The sequence below is a fragment of the Symphalangus syndactylus genome, chromosome 19 (assembly GCF_028878055.3).
Source record: "Symphalangus syndactylus isolate Jambi chromosome 19, NHGRI_mSymSyn1-v2.1_pri, whole genome shotgun sequence".
Lineage (NCBI taxonomy): Eukaryota > Metazoa > Chordata > Mammalia > Primates > Hylobatidae > Symphalangus > Symphalangus syndactylus.
The window spans coordinates 39,782,964-39,808,295 of record NC_072434.2 but is presented as its reverse complement, the minus strand read 5'-3'; the positions used below and the strand labels follow the sequence as shown (position 1 = coordinate 39,808,295).

The 25,332-nt window shown below is 37.1% G+C and overlaps 1 protein-coding gene and 1 pseudogene across 3 annotated transcripts in view; both read right to left on the bottom strand.

The window, feature by feature from the left end:
* The window catches only part of SHCBP1L (SHC binding and spindle associated 1 like), a 54,436-nt gene that overhangs the window by 17,872 nt on the left and 11,232 nt on the right, over positions 1–25,332 (bottom strand). For all 3 annotated transcript variants that reach the window (XM_055234572.2, XM_055234571.2, XM_055234573.2), the window contains exons 3-6: positions 22,896–23,110; positions 22,027–22,113; positions 21,736–21,954; positions 12,328–12,433 (exon numbers count right to left, since the gene is read on the bottom strand). In XM_055234572.2, coding sequence (XP_055090547.1) covers positions 12,328–12,433; positions 21,736–21,954; positions 22,027–22,113; positions 22,896–23,110 — 627 coding nt within the window. The remainder of the gene's footprint in view (positions 1–12,327; positions 12,434–21,735; positions 21,955–22,026; positions 22,114–22,895; positions 23,111–25,332) is intronic.
* On the bottom strand, positions 24,541–25,089 carry LOC129458596 (non-histone chromosomal protein HMG-14-like; annotated as a pseudogene).

The window sequence follows — 25,332 nt, the reverse complement described above, 5'->3', positions numbered from 1 at the left end:
GGTTTCACCATGTTGGCCAGGCTGATCTCGAACTCCTGACTTCAAGTGATCCACCCACCTCGGCCTCCCAGAGTGCTGGGATTACAGGCGTGAGTCACTGCGCCCGGCCAGAAATTTATTTTCTTACAGTTCTGGAGGATGGAAGCCCACGATCAAGATGTCAACAGATTTGGTTTCTTCTCAGAAAGCCTCTCTCAGCTTGCAGGTGGTTGTGGTTTTGCTCCCTCTTCACATGATCATCCTTCTGTGCACATGCACTCCGATGTCTTTTTCTGTGTCCAAATTTCCTTTCTTTTAAGGATATCAGTCAGATTGGAGTAGGGCCAACCCTAATGGCCTCATTTTAATTTAATCGTCTCTTTAAACACTTGCTCGCCAAATATGCTTACATTTTAAGCATGTTTAAAATGTAAAAAGGACTTCATATATTGAAGTCCTTACCCCATGGTGTTGGGTTTGGGTTCAGCTTTATCCTTTTGCATGTAGATACTTATTTGTCACAACACCATTTGTTGAAAAGACTATTCTTTCCCCATTGAATGATCTTGTAACCCTTGTTGAAAATCGCTTGCCCATAATTGGGTTTATTCCTGGATTTTCAGTTCTTACCATGGGGTAAGGACTTCAATATATGAATATTGGAGGGACACAGTTCTGCCAGTAACACCCCCTAGTATCAGAAAAGACAATGATGCCCACTTTTGCCACTGCTGTTCAACATTGAACCAGACATCCTAGCCAGAGCAACTAGGCAAAAAGAAATAAAATATATCCAAATTGTAAAGGAGGAAGTAAAACTCACTGTTTGCAGATGACATGATCCTATATATAGGATATATATGTGTACATGTGTGTGCATGTGTATATATATACACATCTATACATATGTGTACATGTGTGTATATACACACACCCATATATATGCGTATGTGTGTATACACACACCCATTCATATGTGTACATGTGTGTATACACACACCCATACATATGTGTACATGTGTGTATACACACACCCATACATATATATATACACACATATATATACACATATATATACACACACATATATGTCTCCAAGGAATGCACCAAAAACATATGATAGCTAATAAACAAATTCAGCAAAGTTGAAGGATGCAAAATCAGAACACAAAATCAGTTTTGTTTTTATATATCAGTAATAAACAATCTGAAAAAAAAATTAAGAAAATTCCATTTACAATAGCACCCAAAATAATAAAATGCCTAGAAATAATGTAAACCAAGGAGGTGAAGGACTTGTATACTGAAACTACAAACCATTGCTCAAAGAGATTAAAGAAGGTCTAAATAGATGGAAATCCATCCCATGTTCATGGATTGGAAGATTTTAATATTGCTAAAATAGCAATACTACTTACACTGATCTACAGATTCAATGTAATCCCTATCAGAATTTCAATAGCCTTTTTTTCTGAAGAAATGAACATGCTCATCTTCAAATTAGTAATGAATTGCAAGGGACCCTGAACAGCCAAACAATACTGAAAAAGAACAAAGTGGAAGACTCACTCTTCTGATTCCAAAACTTACTACAAACCACAGTAATAAAATAGTGTGGTACTAGCATAAAGATAGGCATATAGACCAGTGGGATAGAACTGAAAATCCAGAAATAAACCCAATTATGGGCAAGCGATTTTCAACAAGGGTTACAAGATCATTCAATGGGGAAAGAATAGTCTCTTCAACAAATGGTGTTGGGACAAATAAGTATCTACACGCAAAAGGATAAAGCTGAACCCAAACCCAACACCATATACAAAAATTAACTCAAAATTGATTAACAACCTATATATAAGAGCTAAAACCATAAAATTCTTAGGAAAAACCATAAGAGTAAATCTTCATGATCTTGAACTTGGCAGCGGATTCTAAGGTATAGTACAAAAGCATGAGTAACAAAAGAAAAAATAAATTTCTGCCTTAGTCTATCTGTGCTGCTGTATAACAGAATGCTACAGACTGTGTAATTTATAAAAGAAATTTATTAGCTTACAGTTCTGGAGGCTAGGAAGTCTAAGGTCAAGGCACTGGCAGGTTTGGTGTCTGGTGAGGCCATTCTCTTCCAAGATGGCACCTTGCCTGCCACTTGGATCCTCACATGGCAAAAGGCAAGAACTCTGGAGAGGAACTCTGTCTTCACATGGCAGAAGAACAACAGAGGGAGAACCGGCTCCCATAATTCCTTTTTATAGGGGCATCGATCCATTCGTGAGGGCCCCATCCTCTTGAAATACCTCCCATTATGCCCCATCTCCCAACTCTGTTGTGTTGAGGATTAAGTTTCCAAAACTTGAGTTTTGGAGGGGGGCAAAAACATCCAAACCAAAGCAGCTGAATTTCCTCAAAGTTAAAAACTGTAAGGCATCAAGGGACATTATCAAGAATGTAAAAAAGCCTAGGCACCATGCATAGACCACTGGGTGAGGGATAAGGTAATTTTGGGCAGGTCAATGGGTCAAAGCTAATTTCAATTATAGGCATAAAACTGGAATGGTCATTCACGGAGGAAGATCAAACTGGGTGTTTGTTTTAATATTTATTGAATTTTCTAACTATGGATCCATGTTTCTTATTGTTACAAAACTTGATAAAGATCTGAAAGTTGGAGGCCATGACTTGCTTGTTGTAACATATTAAATCAAGGAAGGGATCCACACAGCGTCCCCCTACCACATCATCCCCCACTGCTTTGGAAGTGCACACATGCAGGCAGATGTCACCACCCCTCCCCTACCAGCACACGTGCATGCACACCTTGTTGTCCTGCCACCACTAGCACTAATGCATACATACAAACACCACTGTCCCACCCTCGCTGGCACCCCGCCCCTTCTGACACATGCACACCCTGCTGCACCGCTGCCACTGTTGGCACATATGCAGGAGTGCAGACCTGCTGCCACTGCCCCAACAAAGGGCTTTGCTCAGCACTCACCATCGAAGTGTTGTCACCAGCAGACTGTGAACACCTCAGACCCTCCACTGCAGCAGGTGATTAACCTTGAAAGGCCAGAGAACAAACCTGTGCTGTGGGCCTGGTACCAGCCCCCCAGGTTTGCGCATGCAGCCCAGTAGTACTGAGGTGAGAACTGGACCCCTGACATCTTCCAGAAATGAAGCCAGTTGACTGAACCCACCTTATACCACAGTAAAACCCTCACGTGCATCAAAAAATATAAAAGCAAAAAAACCCCATCCAAAGGACATCAACTTCAAAGGAACATCGGCCCAAGCAGATGCGAAAAAAGCAGTGCAAGAATTCTGGCAACTTAAAAAGCCAGAGTGTCTTCTTACCACCAAACAACCACACTAATTCCCCATCAATGGTTCTTAACCAGGCTGAAATGACAGACAGAATACAGAATCTGGATATGAACAAAGATCATCAAGATTTAGGAGAAAGTTGAAACCCAATCCAAAGAATCTAACGAATCCAATAAACAATACAAGAGCTGGAAGATGAAACAGTCACTTTATGAAAGAATCAAACTGAACTGATGGAGCTGAAAAACTCACTCCAATAATTGGAAGTATTAATAGCAGAATAGACAAGGCTGAGGAAAGAATCTCAGAGCTTGAAGACTAGTCCAACAAAAATAAAGAAAAAAGAATAAAAAAGAATGAACAAAACCTCTGACAAATATGGGATTATGTAAAGAGACCAAACCTACGACTCATTGGCATCCCTAAAACAGAGGGAGAGAAAGCAAGCAAACATATTTCAGGATACTGTACATGAAAAATTTCCCAACTCTCCAGAGAGGTTGACATTCAAATTCAGAAAAAGCAGAGTACCCCTATGAGATACTATACAAAATGACCATCCCCATGACATAGTCATCAGATTCTTCAAGGTCAACGTGAAAGAAAAAATATTAAAGGCAGCTAGAGAGGAGAGGCAGGTCACCTACAAAGGGAACTCTATCAAGCTAACAGTGGACCTTTCAGCAGGAATCCTGCAAGCCAGAAGAGATTGGGGGCCTATATTTGGCAATCTTAAAGAAAAGAAACTCCAACCAAGAATTTCATATCTACCCAAACTAAGCTTCATAAGTGAAGGTAAGAAAATGCTAAGAAAATTCATTACCACCAGACCTTACAAGAGGTCCTTAAGGGAGTGCTAAACATGGAAATGAAAGACTGTTATTTGCCACCACAAAAACACACTTAAGGACATAGACCACACTATAAAGTAACGGCACTATCAAGTCTGCATAACAACGAGCTAATAGGTTTGTTAGGTTTGTTTTGACAGGATCAAATCTGCACATATTAATATTAACCTTGAAAGTAAATGGGTTATATGCCATACTTAAAAGGCACAAAGTGGCAAGTTAGATAAAGAAGGAAGACTCAACTGTATGCTGTCTTCAAGAAATCCATCTCAGGCAGGGCATGGTGGCTCACACCTATAATCCCAGCACTTTGGGAGGCCAAGGAAGGTGGATCACCTGAGGTCAGGAATTCGAGACCAGCCTGGCCAACATGGCAAAACCCCATCTCTACTAAAAATACAATAATTAACCAGGCGCAGTGGCAATGTGCCTGTGATCCCAGCTACTTGGGAGGCTGAGGCAGGAGGCAGAGATTGCAGTGAGCTGAGATCACGCCACTGCACTCCAGCCTAGGCGACGAGAAAGACTCAGTTCCAAAAAAAAGAAATCCATTTCACATGCAATGACACCCATAGGCTCAAAGCAAAAAGATGGAGAAAAATCTACCAAGCAAATGGAAAACCAAAAAAAGCAGGGGTTACTATTTTAATTTCAGACAAAATAGACTCTAAACCAAGAATGATTTTAAAAAGACAAAGAACGGCATTACATAATGATAAAGGGTTTGATTCAACAAGAAGAATTAACTATCTTAAATATATATATAATCCCAACACTGGAGCACCCAGATTCATAAAACAAGTTCTTAGAAACCTATGAGGAGACTTAGATAACCACACAATAGCGGTGCAAGACTTCAACACCCCACTGACAGTATTAGACAGATAATCGAGGCAGAAAATTAAGAAAGATGTTTGAGACCTGAACTCGACACTTGACCAAACGGACCTAACAGACATCTACAGATCACCTGAGGTCAGATCACCTGAGGTCAGGAGTTCGAGACCAGCCTGGCCAACATGGTGAAATCCCATTTCTACTAAAAACACAAAAAATTAGCCGGGCATGGTGGTGCACGCCTGTAATCCTAGCTACTTGGGAGGCCAAGGCAGGAGAATCGCTTGAATCTGGAAGGTGGAGGTTGCAGTGAGCCAAGATCACGCCACTGCACTGCAGCCTGGGTGACAGAGCAAGACTCCGTCTAAAAAAAAAAAAAAGAAATCAATACTAAGAAGACCTTTCAAAATCATACAATTACTTGGAAATTAGGCAATCTGCTCCTGAATGACTTTTGGGTCATGAAATTAACGCAGAAATCAAAAAATCAAAAAATTCTTTGAAACTAATGAGAACAAGGATATAACATACCAGAAACTCTGAGACACAGCTAAAGTAGTGTTAAGAGGAGTTTATTCTGCTAATCGCTCACATCAAAAGGTTAGAAAGATCTCAAATTGACAACCTAACATCACACCTGGAGAAACTAGAAAAATAAGAATAAACCAATCCCAAAGCCGGAAGAAGAAAAATAACCAAAATTAGAGCTGAACTGAATGAATTTGAGATGTGAAAAACTATACAAAAGATCAACAAAACCTTTGTTTTTTGAAAGAATAAATAAGATAGACTGCCAGCTAGACTAAGAGACAATATCCAAATAAACACAACCAGAAACAACAAAAAGGTCATTACTACTGACACCACAGAAATACAAAAAAACCCTCAGAGGCTATTACAAACATCTCTATGCACAAAAACTAGAAAATCTGAAGGAAATGGATGAATTCCTGCAAACATACAATCTCCCAAGATTGAACCAGGAAGAAACTGAAACCCTAAACAGACTAATAATGAGTTCCAAAACTGAATCGGTAATAAAGAGCCTACCTACCAATCAGAAAAAGCCCTGAATGAGACAAATTTACAGCTGAATTCTACCAGATGTATAAAAGTTGCTACCAATCCTACTGAAACTATTCCAAAACATTGAGGAGGAAGGACTCCTCCCTAACTCATTTTTCAAGGCCAGCATGATTCTGATACCAAAACCTGGCAGAAGCATCAAAAAAATTAAACTTCAAGCCAATATTCCTAATGAACACAGATGCAAATATCCTCAACAAAATATTAACAAACTGAATCTCGTAGCACATCAATGACCTAAGTGGCCATTAGTCAAAAAGCTAATCCACCATGATAACATTAGCTTTATGCAAGGTTGGTTCAACATACAAAAATCAATAAATGTGATTCAGCACACAAACAGAACTAAAAGCAAAAACCACATGATCATCTCAACAGATGCTGAAAAGGCTTTCTATAAATTCAACATCTATTCATCTTAAAAACTCTCAACAAGCTAGGCACTTAAGGAATATACCTCAAGATAACAAAAGCCATCTATGACAAACCCACAGCCAACATCATACTGAATGGGCAAAAGCTGGAAGCGTTCCCCTTGAAAAACAAGACAATGATACCCACTCTTACCACTTCTATTCAACACAGTACTGGAGCAATCAGGTAAAAGACAATCAGGCAAAAGACAGAAATAAAAGGCATCCAAATAGGAAGAGGGGAAGTCAAATTATCTCTTTAGAGACTATATGATTTTATATCTAGAAAACCCCATAGCCTCTACCCAAAAGTTTCTAGATCTGATAAACAACTTTAGCAAAGTTTCAGGATACGAAAATCAATGTACAAAAATCCATAGCATTTCTATACACCAACAATGTCCAAGCTGAAGAACTAAATCAAGAACACAATCCCATTCACAATAGCCACACACACAAAATAAAATATCTAGGAATACAGCTAAAGAGAGAAGTGAAAAAGCTCTACAATAAGAATTGCAGATCTACAAAATGCTGTTGAAAGAATTAAGAGACAACACAAAAAAATGGAAAAACATTCCATGCTCAAGAATAAGAAGAATCAAGACAGGTTTTTTTTTGTTTTTTTTTTTTTTTTTGAGACGGAGTCTGGCTCTGCCGCCCAGGCTGGAGTGCAATGGCGCGATCTCTGCTCACTGCAAGCTCCGCCTCCTGGGTTCATGCCATTCTCCTGCCTCAGCCTCCCGAGTAGCTGGGACTACAGGCGCCCGCTACAATGCCCGGCTAATTTTTTGTATTTTTAGTAGAGACGGGGTTTCACCTTGTCAGCCAGGATGGTCTTGATCTCCTGACCTTGTGATCAGCCCTCCTTGGCCTTCCAAAGTGCTGGGATTACAGGTGTGAGCCACCGCGCCCCGCCAAAAGAATCAATGTTGTTAAAATGACCATGCTGCCCAAAGCAATGTAGAGATTCAGTGCTATTCCGATCCAAGTACAAAAGAAAGAAAGAGAGAAATAGAGGGAGGTGGGGGAGGGAGGGAGGTGGGGGAGGGAGGGAGGAAGGGAGGGAGGAAGGAAGGAAGGAAGGAAGGAAGGAAGGAAGGAAGGAAAGGGAGAGAGACGGAAGGAAGGAAGGAAGGAAGGAAGGAAGGAAGGAAGAAAGAAAGAAAAAAGAAAGAAAGAAAGAAAGAAAGAAAGAAAGAAAGAAAGAAAGAGAAAGAAAGAAAGAAGGAAAGGAAGGAAGGAAAGGAAGGAAGGGGAGCAAGGGAAGGAAGGGAAGGAAAGGAAGGAAGAGAAGGAAAGGAAGGAAAGAAGGGAAAAAAGAAAGAGGGGAAGGAAGAGGGATCGCGTATTAAATAGTGAATAAGGTTAATGGCAATGACAGTGATCACGGGCAGGCAATGCTCCTAGCATCCCCTAAGTGGCAATAAAGAGCACAAAAGGAAGTGAAAAGGCCTAAGGAATGGGGGGTAAAAATTTGCAGAGCATATATCTAATAAGTCTAGTATTCAGAATATATAAATTACTCTTATAGTCAATAACAAGAAGACAACCCAATTACAAAATGGGATATGAATTTAATAGATGTTACTCCAAGGAAGATAAACAAATGGCCAACAAGTCCATGGAACGATGTTCAACATCTTCAACATCATTAGTCATTAGATAAATGAAAATCAAAACTACAATGAAATACCACTTCACACTCACTAGGATCACTGTAATTTTAAAAATAAAAGAAAGATAAAAAATAAATAATAAAAAAAGACAAAAGTTTTGGTGAGGACTGGAGAAATTGGAACTCTAATACTTTGCAGATGACAATGTGAAATGTTTCAGTCCCTGTGGAAAACAGTTTGGCAATTCCTCATAAAGTTGCACATATGACCCAGTAATTCTAGTCTTAGGTATATACCCCAAAGAATCGAAAACAGGTAGTCAGACAAACTCTTGTATACAGATGTTCACAGCCCCACTTTCCCTAATAGTCAAAAGGCAGAAACAACTCAGATATCCACCAACTGATGAATATATAAGCAGATCGTTGTATATACATACAATGGGATATTATTCAGCCAGAAAAATGAATGAAGTACTGATAAATGCTACAATGTGGATGAACCTTAAAAACATCATGCTAGATGAAAGAAGCCAGACATAAAGGTCAGATATTTTATGATTCCATTTATATGAAATATCCAGAATCATAAATCTACAGAGATAGCAGATGGTTGGTTGTCAGGAGGTGGGGGAAAGGGGAAATGGAGGCATGGGGTTCTGGTTTTGGGTAATGAAAATGGTTGGGAACCAGACAGATGTACACAGCATTGTGACTCTACTAAATGTCACTGAATGTCACTTTAAAACAGTTAATTTTGCTATGTAAATTTCACCTCAAGTTTTTTAAGAAAGGAAAAAAGATACAAAAAGAAAGAAGGAATAACCGAGAGCACACTGTCTCTGAGGAGGCAGATGGCAACAGAATCAGCAGTACAGATGGAAGAAAACTGATTAAATTCTTCTTTGTACTTTGTATATTTTCAGACGTGGTTATCACCTTCTGTAGCACTTCAGGAAAAATCTGGCAAAAATGATGACTATACTATTGGGATATAAACTGCAAAATAGTAATAATAATATCAGTTGACATTTATTTATGTGCTAGGCATTTTGCTAAAAGATTTATATAAATTATTTCACTTAAGCCTAACACTCTATGGGACAGACTTCATTATTCTCTTTTACAGATGAGGAAATAAGAGAAACCATGTAATTTGTTTAATCTCATAGAAATATTAAGAAGCAAAACTGTGAATCAAATCCAGGTTTTTATGATCTTAAAGTCTGTGTTCTCCAACATCACAATATACCATCCCCAGATTGAAAGAAGGAACAGCCTGTGATCAACAAGAGGATAAAGGCCTTTGATACACAATGGGGATACCACTGTTTCTCCTAGATCGGGGAGAATGACTAATGTTCAACTTTAGTTCAGAAACTGAAACAAGTGGTAAACATTTATTGAGCACTTACTATGTGCTGGGCATTATTCTGAGCATATTACAAATATAAACTCATTTAATCTTTACAACAACTCTATAAATATGGAACATAGGATTATTATCCCAATTTTACATATGAGAAACTAAAGTACAGATGGGTTAAATAATTGGCTGAAAATCACCTAACTAGTAAGTGGCAAAACCAAGAATCCAGGCAATTTGTCTTTAGAGCCCATGCTTTTAACTAGCACAGTATATATATGTATATGTATATATATACACAACACTATATATATACACATATATATTTTTTTTTTCTCTCTCTCTTTTTAAAGCATTCTACAAGTAAGGAAATTGAGGCTTAGAGGTTATGCGCTTTGCCTAAGATTACTTATTAAGTGGTCTCAGATAGGGTATTTGAACATTGGGTACTTAACTACAAAGTCCATGCCTTTCCACTGCACTGCTTATAAAGATTACCAACATAAGATGATGGGCATGAATAAACTGCTTCTAAGGGGTGGGTATAGAACAAGAATTCTCAGTCAAAAACCTTCAAAGATGAAGAAATTGTTAAAACTTATATGCACAGCAGCCGGGCGTGGTGGCTCACGCCTGTAATCCCAGCACTTTGGGAGGCTGAGGAGGGCAGATCACGAGGTCAGGAAATCGAGACCATCCTGGCTAACGGGGTGAAACCCCGTCTCCACTAAAAATACAAAAAATTAGCCGGGCGTAGTGGCGGGCGCCTGTAGTCCCAGCTACTCGGGAGGAACCCAGGAGATGGAGCTTGCAGTGAGCCGAGATTGCGCCACTGAACTCCAGCCTGGGCGACAGAGCGAGACTCCGTCTCAAAAAAAAAAAAAAAAAAAAGCTTATATGCACAGCTATACTACTATCAAACTATAATATTTCATGAACCTCAAAAGTAAATCTAAAATCCAAGGTCTAAGTAAAGTGGAAGCTGATGATACTTTCTCCTCACAGTAGTCTCCCTCTAATTATTCTGGCCTCCAAAGTTTAGGTATAACTACACAAATGAAAACAGGATTGCAAAGCACTGAACAAAAAAAATCATAGAAATTTCTGTCATATAAGAAAGTGAATAAAGCCAGGACCTATTTAAAAGTGAAAAGGAGAAGTAAAAATAAAAATGACAAAATAAAGCTGAGGATAAAAGCAAGATTTATACCTTTTTAAAAAGATGTTTTAAAAGGTGTTTATAAAGATGTTGGTAGAATAATCAACATGATTGAATAATATGCTCCAATAAGTAATTAAAAGGAAAATTAAATTTTGTTGAAAAGAATAAAAATTGGTAGAATAGCAGACAAGACTGTCTAATATGCCAGCTTTATCTTTCATCACTCTCTTAGATGTTAACCACCAGCCTTGGTGGCCTTCTTTCAGTTCCTTATATGTACTAACCTCTCTTGTCACATACATTAATTTATTCATTCACCAAAAATTGCTGGGCACCTACCGTGTACCAAGAATCATACTAGGTGACTGGATGAGTGGTAAATACTCTTTGCTCTCACGAAGCTCACATACTAGTGAAAGAGACAGACATTAAATAGCCACAAAAGTGTTAAATGTAGTCATGATAAAGGAAAGTGCCAATAGGGAAAAATACAAGGTACTATAATTGTATACAGCAGTCTAATGTATTATGAAAGGTTGAGAAAGCCTTTTCCTGTGGAAATATTTAAATCAAGACCTGAAGGATGAACAGTGGCTCAGCTGGCAGAGGAAACAACACAGCTTATCCCAGGATGTGGGGTGAGTGAAGGAAAAAAGTGAGTGTGTATGAAAGTGATGAGAAATATGAACAAGATAACTCCCAGAAAATTGTTATTAGCAACCAAGTAGATGATGGTACCATTTATTGAAACAGAGAACTCCAGAATGAAAGCAAGTCAACGGGATAAGATTATGAAATTAATTGCAGACAATTAATTGATGTACTGGTGAGACAATTAAGTGGTCATAAGCAATAGGCAGTTGGACACATAGGTTTGGGGCTTAGAGCAAAAGTTTGGGCTATGCAAATACATTCTGGAAAAGTACCTGTATATATAAGTGAAGTTATGGGCGAAGGTTAGCTAAATCACTTCGGGATAATATAGTGCGTAAAAAAGACAAGTACCAAGCATTTAGAGGACAGGAGAAAAAAAGTAACTAGAGAGAATGAAAACTAGGAAAGTATACTAACATAAAACAATGAAAGAGATTATTTCAATGAGAGAGCTTTGAAATGCTACTGAGAGGTCAACTGAAATGAAAATATTTGCTCTTTGCTTAGAACATTTGTTTGTTCTTGAGCTCGATAAATTTATATTCATCCTTCAGGATTCAGCTGAGTTATTTCTTCTATCCAGCATTTCCAGACTCCTAATTCTGTCTTATGTACCCATCCTACATGTACCCTGTACATACCCTTATCATAGCATTTATCATTCTGTGTCATAATTGTAATTGCCTATATACTTGTGTCCATATTTCCACCATGCTTGAAGTTTTCAAATGTGTGAAGAAGGAAGACTGTGGGTCTGGATCAACATTTTGTCTCCCCTAAATGCAGTCTTTCTCATGTTTATGTCTCATCTTCACCATAGCAACTAACATAGTACCTGGCTACAAGGTTAGTACTCAGTAAATAGTTGTCACCATTTATTTATTTAGTATCTATTATATGGGAATAACTGAGCTGGAGGTAGTTGAGAAAATAAGGCATTAATAATTAGACAAGGACTCCACCCTCAGGGAGCTTCTTTTCCGATTATACACAGCTAATACTTAAATAACAAATAAGAATAGTTTATTTCTTACCATTTCAGTAGTCATCACTTTTGCTACAATATGTGTTATAGTCTTTCCAAATTCTCTTTTTCCTTTCCTACGCCTCAGAATTCTTGGAAAGAAAGGTCCATGAACTCTATAGTTGAAAATATTTAGTTATAATTAAATTAACATGAAAAAGACTGACCTTGTCCTTACTTGTAAATAAAAACTTGGTACTAAGCATCTTTGAGAAATAGTTTTCATCAATTATAAGTTCCTTGAGAGCAATGAGCAACTTGAGAGCAGATCTTTTAGATAACTGCATGTTTAAATCCTTAAACGCTAAAATATTTTCATTTTAATTGATAGTACCTGGAAATCTGCATGCAACCCTCTGCAACCATTGCCTCAGCTATCTCAACCTTCCAATACAGTAGAAAAATTTCCTGGGTGTACTTTCATAATCCATTGAGTTGTAGACTCACACAAAGATGGGTTATGCCTGAGACAGGAGGCATCAGAATATTTTCGAATATGCCTAATTTTAGATACTAGGTTCAAATAACATATCATTTTGTTTCAAAGGATATTATCTCCATAAAATTGTTGGCTGTTGGCCTCCCAGCAGAACTGTTCCAGCTTCTCTCTTAGTTGTTTTTATATTGTTTGCTATTCAGCACTTCTAATTAGTTCTTTCTCTTCTTCCTGTTTTTCTTTATGTTTCCTGTTTCCTATCTCTATCATTTAAGTGTCTTCAACAGAAAGTCAGATAAAAAGTTTCAGTATAACTGTTGGCTTTTATCATTACTGTCCGCCAAAAGGGACACTCTTTTTCCAGTAGATATGGATTTACCAGTAATCTCTTCAGTATAATCTTTTGCATTCTCTGCAGCACTTTGATTATTGCTTTATGCTAAGAGGATGTGGCTTTAGTGTGTGTGTGTGTGTGTGTGTATATATATATATTTTTTTTTTATTAAAGACAGAGTCTTGCCCTGAAGTGTGTATATATATATATACATATATATATGTATATATATATATTTTTTATTAAAGACAGGGTCTTGCCCTGGAGTGCAGTGGTGCAATTATGGCTTACTGCAGCCTTGACCTCGTGGGCTCGAGCAATCCTCCCACCTCGGCCTCCCCAGTAGCTAGGACTACAGGCATGTGCCACCTTGCCTGGCTTTTTTTTTTTTTTTTTTAAGAGGCAGGGTCTCATTACATTGCCCAAGCTGGTCTTGAACTCCTGGCCTCAAGCAATCCTCCCACCTTGGCCTCCCCAAGTGCTAGGATTACAGGCATGAGCCTGGCCCATACCAATATTTTTGAGCTGTATCTCAATTATTATATATTTTTGTAAAACTTATGATTTCAGGAAACTTTCTAATAATTTTATATGCAAGTTATTAAAAACTGAATTTAAACATATATAAGTATCCTCCAAAAGTTTCATTAAACATTTCAAAATCAAACCCACTCAGCATTTTTATATCTATTTAAGCAAGTGGTCTTGATCTTGAGAAACGGGGAACCATTCGTACTTTTTTTTTTTTTGCTATATACCAGTTAATTAGCTGCTCCAAAAGTAAGACATCCTAAACATTCAGGAAACCACAGTAGTTTATCATGCTATCTTAGTTTTAAAATCAAAGGTATATATAGGTGTTTTTAGTCAAGTTTATTAAGGTATAATTTACATAAAAGGTATTCATTTTAAGTGAACTATTCCATGAGATTTCACAAATGTAGATATGCTTTTAACTCAATCACAATAATAAAGATATAAACACTTTCCATCACACTGAAAAGTTTCCTCATGCATCTTTGCAGTCCTGAACAAACACTGGTCTGCTTTCTGTCATTAGGTATGTCCCTTTCTTCAAATTTTTCTTAATAGGCTTTATTTTTCAGAGCAGTTTCAGATTTTCAGCAAAGTTGAGCAAAAGGAAGAGAGTTCCTGTGTATCCCTTGTTCCCCCTGCACACACAACCTGCCCCACTATCAACATCTGGCACCAGAGTGGTACACTCATTACAACCGATGAACCTATATTGACACATCATTATCACCCAAAGTCCATAGTTTACATCAGAGTTGACTCTTGATGTTGTCCATTATAGGAGTTTGGACAAATGTATAATGACATGTAGCCACCATTATAGTATAATACAGAAGACAGAAGAGTTTCACTGCCCTAAGAATTCTCTATGCTCTCTCTGCCTCTCCCTTAATACTTGGGAACCACTGAATTTTTTTTTTTTTTCACTGCCTCCACAATTTTGTCTTTCCAGAATGTCATATAGTTGGAGTCATACAGTATGTAGCCTTTTCAGATTGGCTTCTTTCACTTAGTAATATGCATTTAAGTTTCTTCCATGTCTTGTCATGGCTTGACAGGTCTTTTCTTTTTAGTGCTGAATAACATTCCTTGTCTGGGTGTACCACAATTTATATATTCACCTGCTGAAGGACATTTTGGTTGCTTCCAAGTTTCAGCAATTATGAATAAAGCTGCTATAAACAACCATGTGCAGGTTTTTGTGTGAACATAAGTTTCCAACTCGTGGGTAATTATCAAGGAACATGATAGCTGGATCATATGATAAGAGCATCTTTAGTTTTGTAAGGAACTTCTAAACTGTCTTCCAAAGTGACTATACCATTTTGTATTCCCACCAGCAATAAGTGAGAATTCCTGTTGCTCCACACCTTTCTAGGAACTCTTTATGGAATTTTAATTATTTATTTATTTATTTATTTATTTGAGTCGGAGTCTCGCTCTGTTGCCAAGGCTGGAATGCAGTGGCATGATCTCAGCAGCACGATCTCAGCTCACTGCAACCTCTGCCTCCTGGGTTCAAACGATTCTCCTGCCTCAGCCTCCCAAGTAGCTGGGACAACTGGCCTGCGCCACCATGCCTTGCTAATTTTTGTATTTTTATTAGAGATGGAGTTTTGCCATATTGGCCAGGCTTGTCTCGAACTCTTGACCTCAGGTGATCTGCCCACTTCAGCCTCCCAAAGTGCTGGGATTACAGGCGTGAGCCATCCTGCTCAGCCTCTCAATGGAATTTTAAAGTGGAATAATATACTATGCATTCTTTTGTGTCTGCTTTTTTCACTCAGCCTATTTTTGAGATCCATCCATGTTATTGTTATTGTGTGTTAGCAATTTACTTCTTTTTTTTTTTTTTTTTGAAACAGAGTCTCACTCTGTCACCCAAGCTGGAGTGCAGTGGCGTGATCTCAGCTCACTGCAACCTCTGCCTCCCAGGTTCGAGCAATTCTCCTGCCTCAGCCTCCTGAGTAGCTGGGATTTCAGGCACACACCACCACGCCTGGCTAATTTTTGTATTTTTAGTAGAGACGGGGTTTCACCACGTTGGTCAGGCTGGTCTCGAACTCCTGACCTTGTGATCTGCCTGCCTCAGCCTTCCAAAGTGCTGGGATTACAGGCATGAGCCACCTCACCTGGCCAGCAATTTACTTCTTTATATTGCTGAGTAATATTTCATTATAGGATTTTCTATATACAAGACCATGTCATCTGTGAATAGAGATAATTTTACTTCTTCCTTTCCAATCTGTATGCTTTTTATTTCTTTTTCTTGTCTAATTGCTCTGGCTACAATCTCCAGTACAATTTGAATAAAAGTGGCAAGAGTAAATATCCTTATCATGCTCCTGATTGTAGGGGGAAAAACATCTATTCTTTCACCACAAAAAATGATGACTCTAGCTGTGAGTTTTTCATAGATAGCCTTAAACAGGTTGAGGAAAATGCCTTCTATTCCAAGTTTTTTTTAGAGTGTTTATCATGAAAGGGTGTTAATTTGTCATATGATTTTTCTGTGTCTATTGAGATGACTGTGTGTCTTGTTTTTTTATTCTATTAATATTATGTATTATACTGATTGATTTTCATATTTTAAAACAACATTGGATTCCTGGGATAAATCTCACCTTAGTCATAGTGTCTGATCTGTTTATATGTCGCCGGACTCCATTCGTTAGTATTTTCTTGAGGATTTTGTATCTATATTCATTAGTGATATTCGTGTAGGTTTTCTTTTCTTGTGATGTCTTTGCTTTTGGATTCAGAGTAATATATTGGTCTGACAGAATGAGTTGGGAAATTGTTACCTTTCATTTTCTGGAAGAGTTTTTGAAGAATTAGTGTTGATTCTTCTTTAAACGTGTGTCACAATTCACCAGTGAAGACATCTAGTCCTTGACTTTCCTTTGTGAGTAGTTTTTCATTTGCTAATTCAATCTACTTAACTTGTTATAGAGCCAGTCAGAATTTACGTTTCTGCTTGAACCATTTTTGGTAGATTGTGTCTTACTAGGCATCTGTTCATTTATTCTAAGTTATCTAATTTGTTGGCTTATTTATACTATTCCTTTGTAATCCTTTTTATTTCAGTGTAGGTTTTTATGTGGACCTAAGTTTTCAAATTAATTGGGTGAATACCAAGTAGGATTGCAACTGCTGAGTCCTATGGTTAAACTATGTTTCACTTTGTAAGAAACTGCCAAACAGTGCTCTAAAGAGGCAGTACCATTTTGCATTCTAGCCAAAAAAGAATAAGAGTTCCTTTGCTCAACATTCTCAGTAGCAATTAATATTATCAGCTTTTTGGATTTTAGCCATTTCTAATAGGTATGTAATGGCACCTCATTGCTGTTTTAATCTGCAACATACTAATGAAAAATGAAGTTGAGCATCTCTTTATATGCTTTTTTGCTGTCTGTATATCTTCTTCGGTAAGATGTCTATTCAGATCTTTGCCTATTTTTAATTAGGTTGTTATGTTTGAGTTTTATGACCTCTTTGTATATTTTAGATACAAGTCTATCAGATATGCATTATGCAAATATTTGCTCCTAATCTGTGGCTAGTTTCTTCATTCTCTAAATAGTGTATTTTTCAGAGCACTTTTCAATTTTAACAAAGTCCAACTTATGACTTTTTTCTGTCACAGAACATAAAGTATTGTTGTGGTACCTAAAAACCCACTGCCAAACACAAGAATATCTATAATTTCCTATGAGTCTTATGGTTTTGAGTTTTACGTTTAGGTTTATGGACCACTTTGAGTGAATTTTTGTGAAAGGTCTGTATCTAGGTTCACGTTTTTGGATATAGATATTCAATTATTCCAGCACCATTTGTTGAAGAAGATATCCTTTTTCTATTACATTTCTTTTGCCCTTTGTCAAGTCAGTCTACTCTATGTGTGGATCTTATGGACTCTCTAATCTGGACTATATAAGGACTCTATTTATGGACTCTATTTCCTTCCACTGATCTATCTGTCTCTTCCATTAATCTATTCTTTCACCTATACCATACTGTCTTGATTACTACAGCTTCATAGTAAGTCTTAAAATCGAGTAGTATGAGTCATTCTACTTTTTGGCTATTCTAGGTTTCCTGCCTTTCCCGTGACTTTTAGAAACAGTTTGCCAATCTCTACAAAATATTTTGCTATGAATTTCACTGGGATTGCACTGGATCTACAGATCAAGTTGGGAAGAACTGACATTTTGAAAATATTGGGTCTTCCAACCCAAGAACATAAGATATCTCTCCATTTATTTTCATCAGTGTATTGTAGCTTTCTGCATTATAGGTCCTATATTTTGTTAGGTATATACCTAAGTATTTCACATTTTTGGTTCTATTGTCAATAATTTTTAAAATTTAAAATAAATTGTTCACTGCTGGTATATAAAAAAGCAGTTGATTTTTGAATATTAACCTTGCTTCCTGTAAACTTGCTATACTCATTTATTGGTTTCAGGAGTTTTGTTCCTTTTTGATTCTTTGGGATTTTCTACATAGACAATTATGTCATCTGCAAATAAAGATAGTTTTATTTCTTCTTTTCCAGTCCGTAGACATTTTGTTTCTTTTTCTTGTCTTATTGCATTATTTAAAACTTCTAGTATGAAGGTGAATAGGAACGGTAAGGAATTGTTACATCTTCCTGGAGAACCAAACCCTTTATCATCATGAAATATCCCTTTTTGTCCCTGATAATTGTCCTAGTTCTTAAAGGCTGCTTCATCTGAAATTAATATAGCCACACCAGATTTTTATTAATTAGCATGAGCATGAAATATCTTTCCCCATCCCTTTACTTTGAACATATCTGAACCTTTATAAAGTGGGTTTCTTACAGATCACATATAGTTGGATATTGTTTTCTTAAATCCATTTTCATAATCTCTGCTTTTTTATTAAGACCATTTACATTTACAGTTATTTTGACATAATTAACATTTACTATATTGTAGCTGGTTTCTATTAATACAGAGGTTGCACTTGTCCTTTGTTTCCTTTTTCCCTTTCCTTTTCTGCCTCTTCTAGCGTTTTGGTTGCTTTTTTGTTTTGTTTTGTTTTTGTTGTTGTTGTTGTTTTTTTTTTGAGACAGAGTCTTATTCTGTCACCCAGGCTGGAGTGCAGTGGCATGATCTCAGCTTACTGCAACCTCCACCTCATAGATTCAAGTGATTCTTGTGTCTCAGCCTCCTGAGTAGCTGGGATTACAGGCATGCACCACCACACCTGGCTAATTTTTGTATCTTTAGTAGAGATAGGGTTTCATCAGGCTGGTCTGGACTCCTGACCTCAGGTGATCCGCCCACCTTGGCCTCCCAAAATGCTGGGATTACAGGTATGAGCCACCACACCTGGCCCTGCCTCTTCTAGTTTTAATTTAGCATTTTATTTTGTTCCATTGTATCTACTCTCTTAAATCAATTATACTTCTTTTTAGAAAAAAATTAATATTTGCCCTAGAGATTGCAACATATATTTTTAACTAACTTAAGTCCACTTTCAAATAACACTATACTACTTCACATGTCATGCAGATACCATATAACAGAACATTCCAATTCTATCCTCCCATCTTTTATGATATTGTTTCATTTATTTCAGTAATCCATAAGCTTTAATTACTTAATGAATCATTACTACTATTATGTTAAATAGCTATCTTTTAGATCAATCAACAATAAGAAAAATAGAGGCTGGACACAGTGGGTCACACCCGTAATCTCAGCACTTTGGAGGTCAAGGTGGGAGGATCACTTGAGCCCAGGAGTTTGAGATCAGCCAGGGCAATATAGTGAGACCCTGTCTCCACAAAAATAAAAATAAAAACATTAGCCAGGCATGGTAGCACACACCTGTGGTCTCAGCTACTCAGAAAACTGAAGTGAGAGGATCACTTGAGCCTGGGAAGTCGAGGCTGCAGTGAACCATGATCACGTCACTGCACTCCAGCCTGGGTGACAGGGCAAGACCCTGTCTCAGAAAAATAAATAAATAAAATAATAATAATAATAATAAAATAATTTATTTTACCTTTATTCCTTCTCCCACATTGTTCCTTATTATATGTAGACATGAGTTTTTGTCATTTTTCTTCTCCCTGAAGAACTTCCTTTAACCTTTCTTGCAGAACAGGCCTACTAATGATAAACTCTCAGTTTTGTTTGTTTGTTTTGTTTTGTCTGAGCAAGTATTTCTTGCTCACATTTGAAGAATAATTTCACTAGATACAGAATTCTAGTTTGGTGGTTCTTTCAACATTTTGAATGTTTCTCTCCACTCTCATCTTATTTTCATAGTTCCTTCTGAGAAATTCTTGTTCACTATAGTAGGTAATGTGGGTTTTTAACTTTGGCTTCCTTAAAGATATTTTTTCTTTATTTGTCGTTTTATGCAGTTTAAATATGATATGCGTAGGTGTTGATTCTTTGATATTTATCCTGTTTGGTGTTCTCTGAGCTTTATGGATCTGTGGTTTTGTGTCTGTATTTAATTTTGGAAAATTCTCATCATTATTAATTCAAGTATTTCTTCTGATCCATTTGCTCTTCCTTCTTCTTCTGGTATTACAATTACACATATGTTAACACCTTTTGAAACTGTCCCACAGTTCTTAAATGTTCTCTTCAGTTTCTTTCATTCTTTTTTCTTTGCATTGCAGTTTGGGAAGTTTCTATTGACAAATCTTTAAACTCATTAATTATTTCTTCCCACAATAGATCATGTATCCCAGCTATTGATGAATTTTAAATTCTCTGACTGATGAATTCCAAAATCACACCTGAGTCTCTTTGTGATATTTGCTTTGTTTCTCTGAACTGTTTTTTTTTCTTGCCTTTTAGCATGCCTTATAATTTCTTGTTCAAAGCCCAACATGACAAATCAGGTAACAGAACAGGTTAAAAGGTCTTTAGTGTGAGGTTTTATATTAATCTGGCCAGGTTGTGTTTAATAGGTACTATAGCTGTAGGTGTCAGAAGCTTCAAATTCCTCTAGTTTCCTTGTTTTTGTCCTCCGTCTTGTCTTTGTGCTTCTTATTCTTTCTTTTTTTTTTGAGACGGAGTTTCGCTCTGGTTGCCCAGGCTGGAGTGCAATGGCATGATCTCGGCTCACTGCAACCTCCGCCTCCCAGGTTCAAGCGATTCTCCTGCCTCAGCCTCCCAAGTAGCTGGGATTACAGGCATGCACCACCACGCCCGGCTAATTTTGTGTTCTCAGTAGAGATGGGGTTTCTCCATGTTGAGGCTGGTCTCAAACTCCTGACCTCAGGTGATCCACCCACCTTGGCCTCCCAAAGTGCTGGGATTACAGGCATGAGCCACCACGCCTGGCTTGTGCTTCTTCTTATTATCTTTTTCTTTTAAGAGACAGGGTCAAAAAAACAAACAAACAACAACAACAACAACAACAAAGAGACAGGGTCTCGCTCTGTTGCCCAGGCTGGAATGCGGTAGCATGATCAATGCTTACTGCAGCCTCAAACTCTACTGCACAAGTGATCCTCCTGCCTCAGCCTCCCAAGTAGCTGAGACTACAGGCACACCCCACCACATTCCTAGCTAAATTTTAAAAATTTGTTTGTTTATTGTAGAGATGGGGCCTCAATATGCTGCCCAAGGCTGGTCTCAAACTCTTGGCCTCAAGTGATCCTCCTACCTTGTCCTCCCAAAGTGTTGGGATTACAGGTGTGAGCCACCATGTCTAACCTGTCTTTGTGCTTCCTTCAAAAACTGTTCTGTAGACAGACTCTGTCTGTGTCTTGCTACTCTTTTAGCTATAATCCAGTTATCTTATTTACTTCACGTATTATATATAGAGGAGGTCTACCTCTTCCTTTCTTACGCTTTGGCCAAAATCAAAAGAGTTAAAATGAAAGATAAGGAAAGAAATGGATTAATGAGTTCTTTTGGTCAAAAAAACAATGATTTCAGTGAATTCAGCTAATATAATTTTCCAATACTGATAGTTTTACCTTGTGCTTACCTCATAAATTAGACATCTAATTTTATACTTCACTTTAATCAGAACATATACCACAAATTAAGTGCTATGATAAAATAATAACCATGTAAACTTTTGCTTCTATTTGAAATAGAGTAAATTATTACCGGAGGCGTAAATCTTCCCACATTTTCAATAATCCACAGAGCATGACTGTCTCATAGTATTTTTTCCAGCATTCAACAGCCTCTGCTGCAGATGGATCTTCTTTAATATTGCTCTGATACTCAATGAGCTCGACACGTTTGTTTTTATATTTCTCCAAAGTTTTTTTAAAACGTTGTGCGATAGGACCAGGTATTGTTCCATCCTGTATATCACACCACCTGAAAATTATCAACATAATTACAATGTTTATTTTTTCTAATGTGTGGTATAAGTTTATAAACTATACTTACAAATTAATTCTTTCTTCAATAAGTGCAGTATAATCCTTACAACTTTCTTCATCATCCCAGTCTCTCCAAAGAAAGTCATAAAAAAACCTACGATAAACCAAATTAAGATGACAGTAATCAAAAACAGCCACTACTGATTTAGAGCTAAAGAGATATTCTGATGTCAGAATTCTCTACCTCAATCTTAATTCTTAAGCAAAATATTTTAAAATGACCTTTGAGTGAACTAAAATAAAAGGTAAAACTTTAAAAATTAGATGATTTGCATTCTATTTTAGGTTATGGTAAATGAGATAATGAGTGGGACGGTAAAATTCCGTTTCTAAATTTTATAGATTTTGGCTATTATTTGCTCAAAAAATAAATAATATGTAAGATACTACCAAATTTGTATGGGAGGAAAACATTAGAAAAACAAAAACATGCCAAAAAATATTCTGTATTTCGTTTATGGATAGCTTCCGTCAAATTGTATCAACTTATAAGAAGCAATCATAATGTGAATGATGATATCTAGTATTTGTAATGCCTTTAAATTTGAGAAATGAATGCTAATAAATTTAAGATGCTTAAATATGAATAGAAGTTAATGTTACTTATTTCAAGAATTCTTTTAAATTTTATTTTTATAAAATGCAAGATCAAAAAATTGCAAACTTTTCCTTACCCATATATAATGTTTCTGCAAGGAAATGTTTTTACTAAAAGTTACAAATACAATATGTTAATTTAAAATGGACAAATTTAATCCAGCAGCAGTGAGTGAAAATTAAATCATTAAATGCTTGTAAAGTGATTATATGAGCAAAACCTTCACATTAACTTTTGGATATAATAAATTTAACTTTCAAAAGTAAAGGCCCTAATACCTGACAACTTCCAAGGCCAAAGCAATATCATGTATATCAGTATCTTGTCCCTCAACAGGATACACTTCCAAAAGAGGCACACTGTGTTCCAGTTCCTCCAAAATCTCATCAACCAAATCTCTTGGAATATTTGCAATGTTGGAAGAAAAGGGCTCAGCAACAGAAACAGTAACTTTGAAACAAGATGATGAGTCTTCGTATGGTTCACAAGTTACCTAAGATAAATATCATAAGAGATAAGAGATATAGTTACAAATATCAGTAAACCACGGGATTTCTTTCTCATATATGAGCTCATTATAAAGTTTCTTCTTTTAAATTTATGACTTCTTCAACAATCAACATACAGAATAATTATAGATCAATATTAAATATACTATCAATAGTTTTTCAAACCCTACTTCTTAAACACATTTTTTTTCAGTTTCATGAAAGGAATTCTGTATCTCCTACATTATTTGTTTCTAAGATTGAGTTGCCTGACTTTGAGATTTCATAAAACAGTGTGTGTGTGTGTGTGTGTGTGTCTCTGTGTGTATATATATATGGCAGGGTCTTACTGTGGTTGCTTAGGCTAGTGTGCAGCGGCTATTCACAGGTATAATCATTGCACACTAATCCTCGAATTCCTGGGCTCAAGCCATCCTCTTACCCCAGCCTCCTGAGGACCTGGGACTACCGGAACATGCCACTGTGCCCAGCTAATATTATCGAAAAATTTTTGAACAAATTTTGCCATAAAAGCATGTTAAATATAATAAATCATAATTATAAGCTTCCAGTGGGCATCCAGCATACAGTAAGCACTGAATAAAGTAGCAAAATAATAAAAATGACAATGATAATAACAAAAAAACAAACAAACAAAAGCATGTTAAAAAAAAAAGCCCTGCTATCTGTATTACACCATTGGTAGAAGAATGGCTATTCAAACACCAAAAAAAAAAAAAGGAGAAAAGACATAAAGAGTAAAATTCTTTTTTTTTTTCAAAATTGAGATTTTATTGGTTGAGGATCAATACAGACATTTCAATTTGTACACAATTCTTAACATACGTAACGAAAATCTAAAAAGCCATTTATTGCAATTCTTTTTTAAAGTTATTCCAGTGACTTTCCAGCTTAAAATTTGGAAGCAAATTTTCCTTAAGAGGCTATCAAGTACCAGTATCTTCACATGTTGGTCAGCTGTTACATACGGCCCACCAGTTCACAACTGAATAGCACCTACACTACGTATTCAAATTTGTAATCTTCCACAGCACAGTAACAAAGTTATTAGGAAAACAGGACTACCGCAACCAAAGATGTTACAGAGTGCACACAATTCTGACAGGGAGAGCCATGATCAAAGAGTGGTTTTCTTTACGAAACAATTCTTCTAAAAAACATGGGAATGGAAGTAATTTTAAATGTTCAAGACATTAAATGCAGGACTGATTCCATACTGCCATTTAATATGCCGTGTATTATAGGATGTAAAAACTAACCCCCCACCTATGGAATGTTAAGCTGACACCCGAGACAGTCAAAGCCTCCCATAATTCAATATCCCACACTATTTTCTGGTTGTACCAAAAAATAAACAACCAGCAAATGATTTCACCTCTTAAAAAAAAGCATTTATACTTAAAAAATGGGATGAGGTGGGATTCCCTTCTTCTTAAAAATATTTCTAGAGCTACTAAAAAACTTGCATTTACAAAATAGCTGATAAAAATGTTCCTCTGGATTGTACAAGAAGGGAGACAGGGACCACTGATAAGACATGGTATATGGTATTAATCAGATTTGGCTTCTTTCTCTCCTGCTTCATCAGAGGCTGGACTCTCCTCAGTTTTCGTTTCCCCATTTTCTGCAGGTAAATCTTTAGTTTCTTGGTTAGCCACTTCGGCCTGTTTTCCCTTTGCTCCCCTTTTCCCTTTTGTTTGCACTTTTTTGTCTGAAGATTTATCCTTCTTTGCTGCCTTTTTCGGCTTTGCTTCCACTTTTGCAGGAGGCTTAGCTGACAACCGCCCAATCTCCTGTTGGGCTCTTCTTTGGCGGCCCCTTCGGCGGAGCCGACCTTCCTCTTGGGCATCCCGGAGGCGGGGAGGGCGCGTGCCGGGTGCCTGCGGGCCGCGGCGCGCCGAGAGCCTCCGCGAAACTGGGCTGCCTGGCCGCTGCCACTCCTCCCGCCGCCCGAGCTACTGAGACCCACCAAGAGTAAAATTCTTAAGTTGATTTAGCTTCATGAACAACATGCTATATTGTTTATTCATCTTATTTCACCATAGTATAGTGAGACTTCCCTGCACTTGTCTGAAAATCAGTGCTTCAGAACCAAAGTTGATAGTTTTTAAAAAATTTAATAAATTACATATTAATACAAATTTTAAAATGTTGGCACAAAATTAGTATTAACACAAACACTTCCAAAATCTGTTCTGAAAATTTT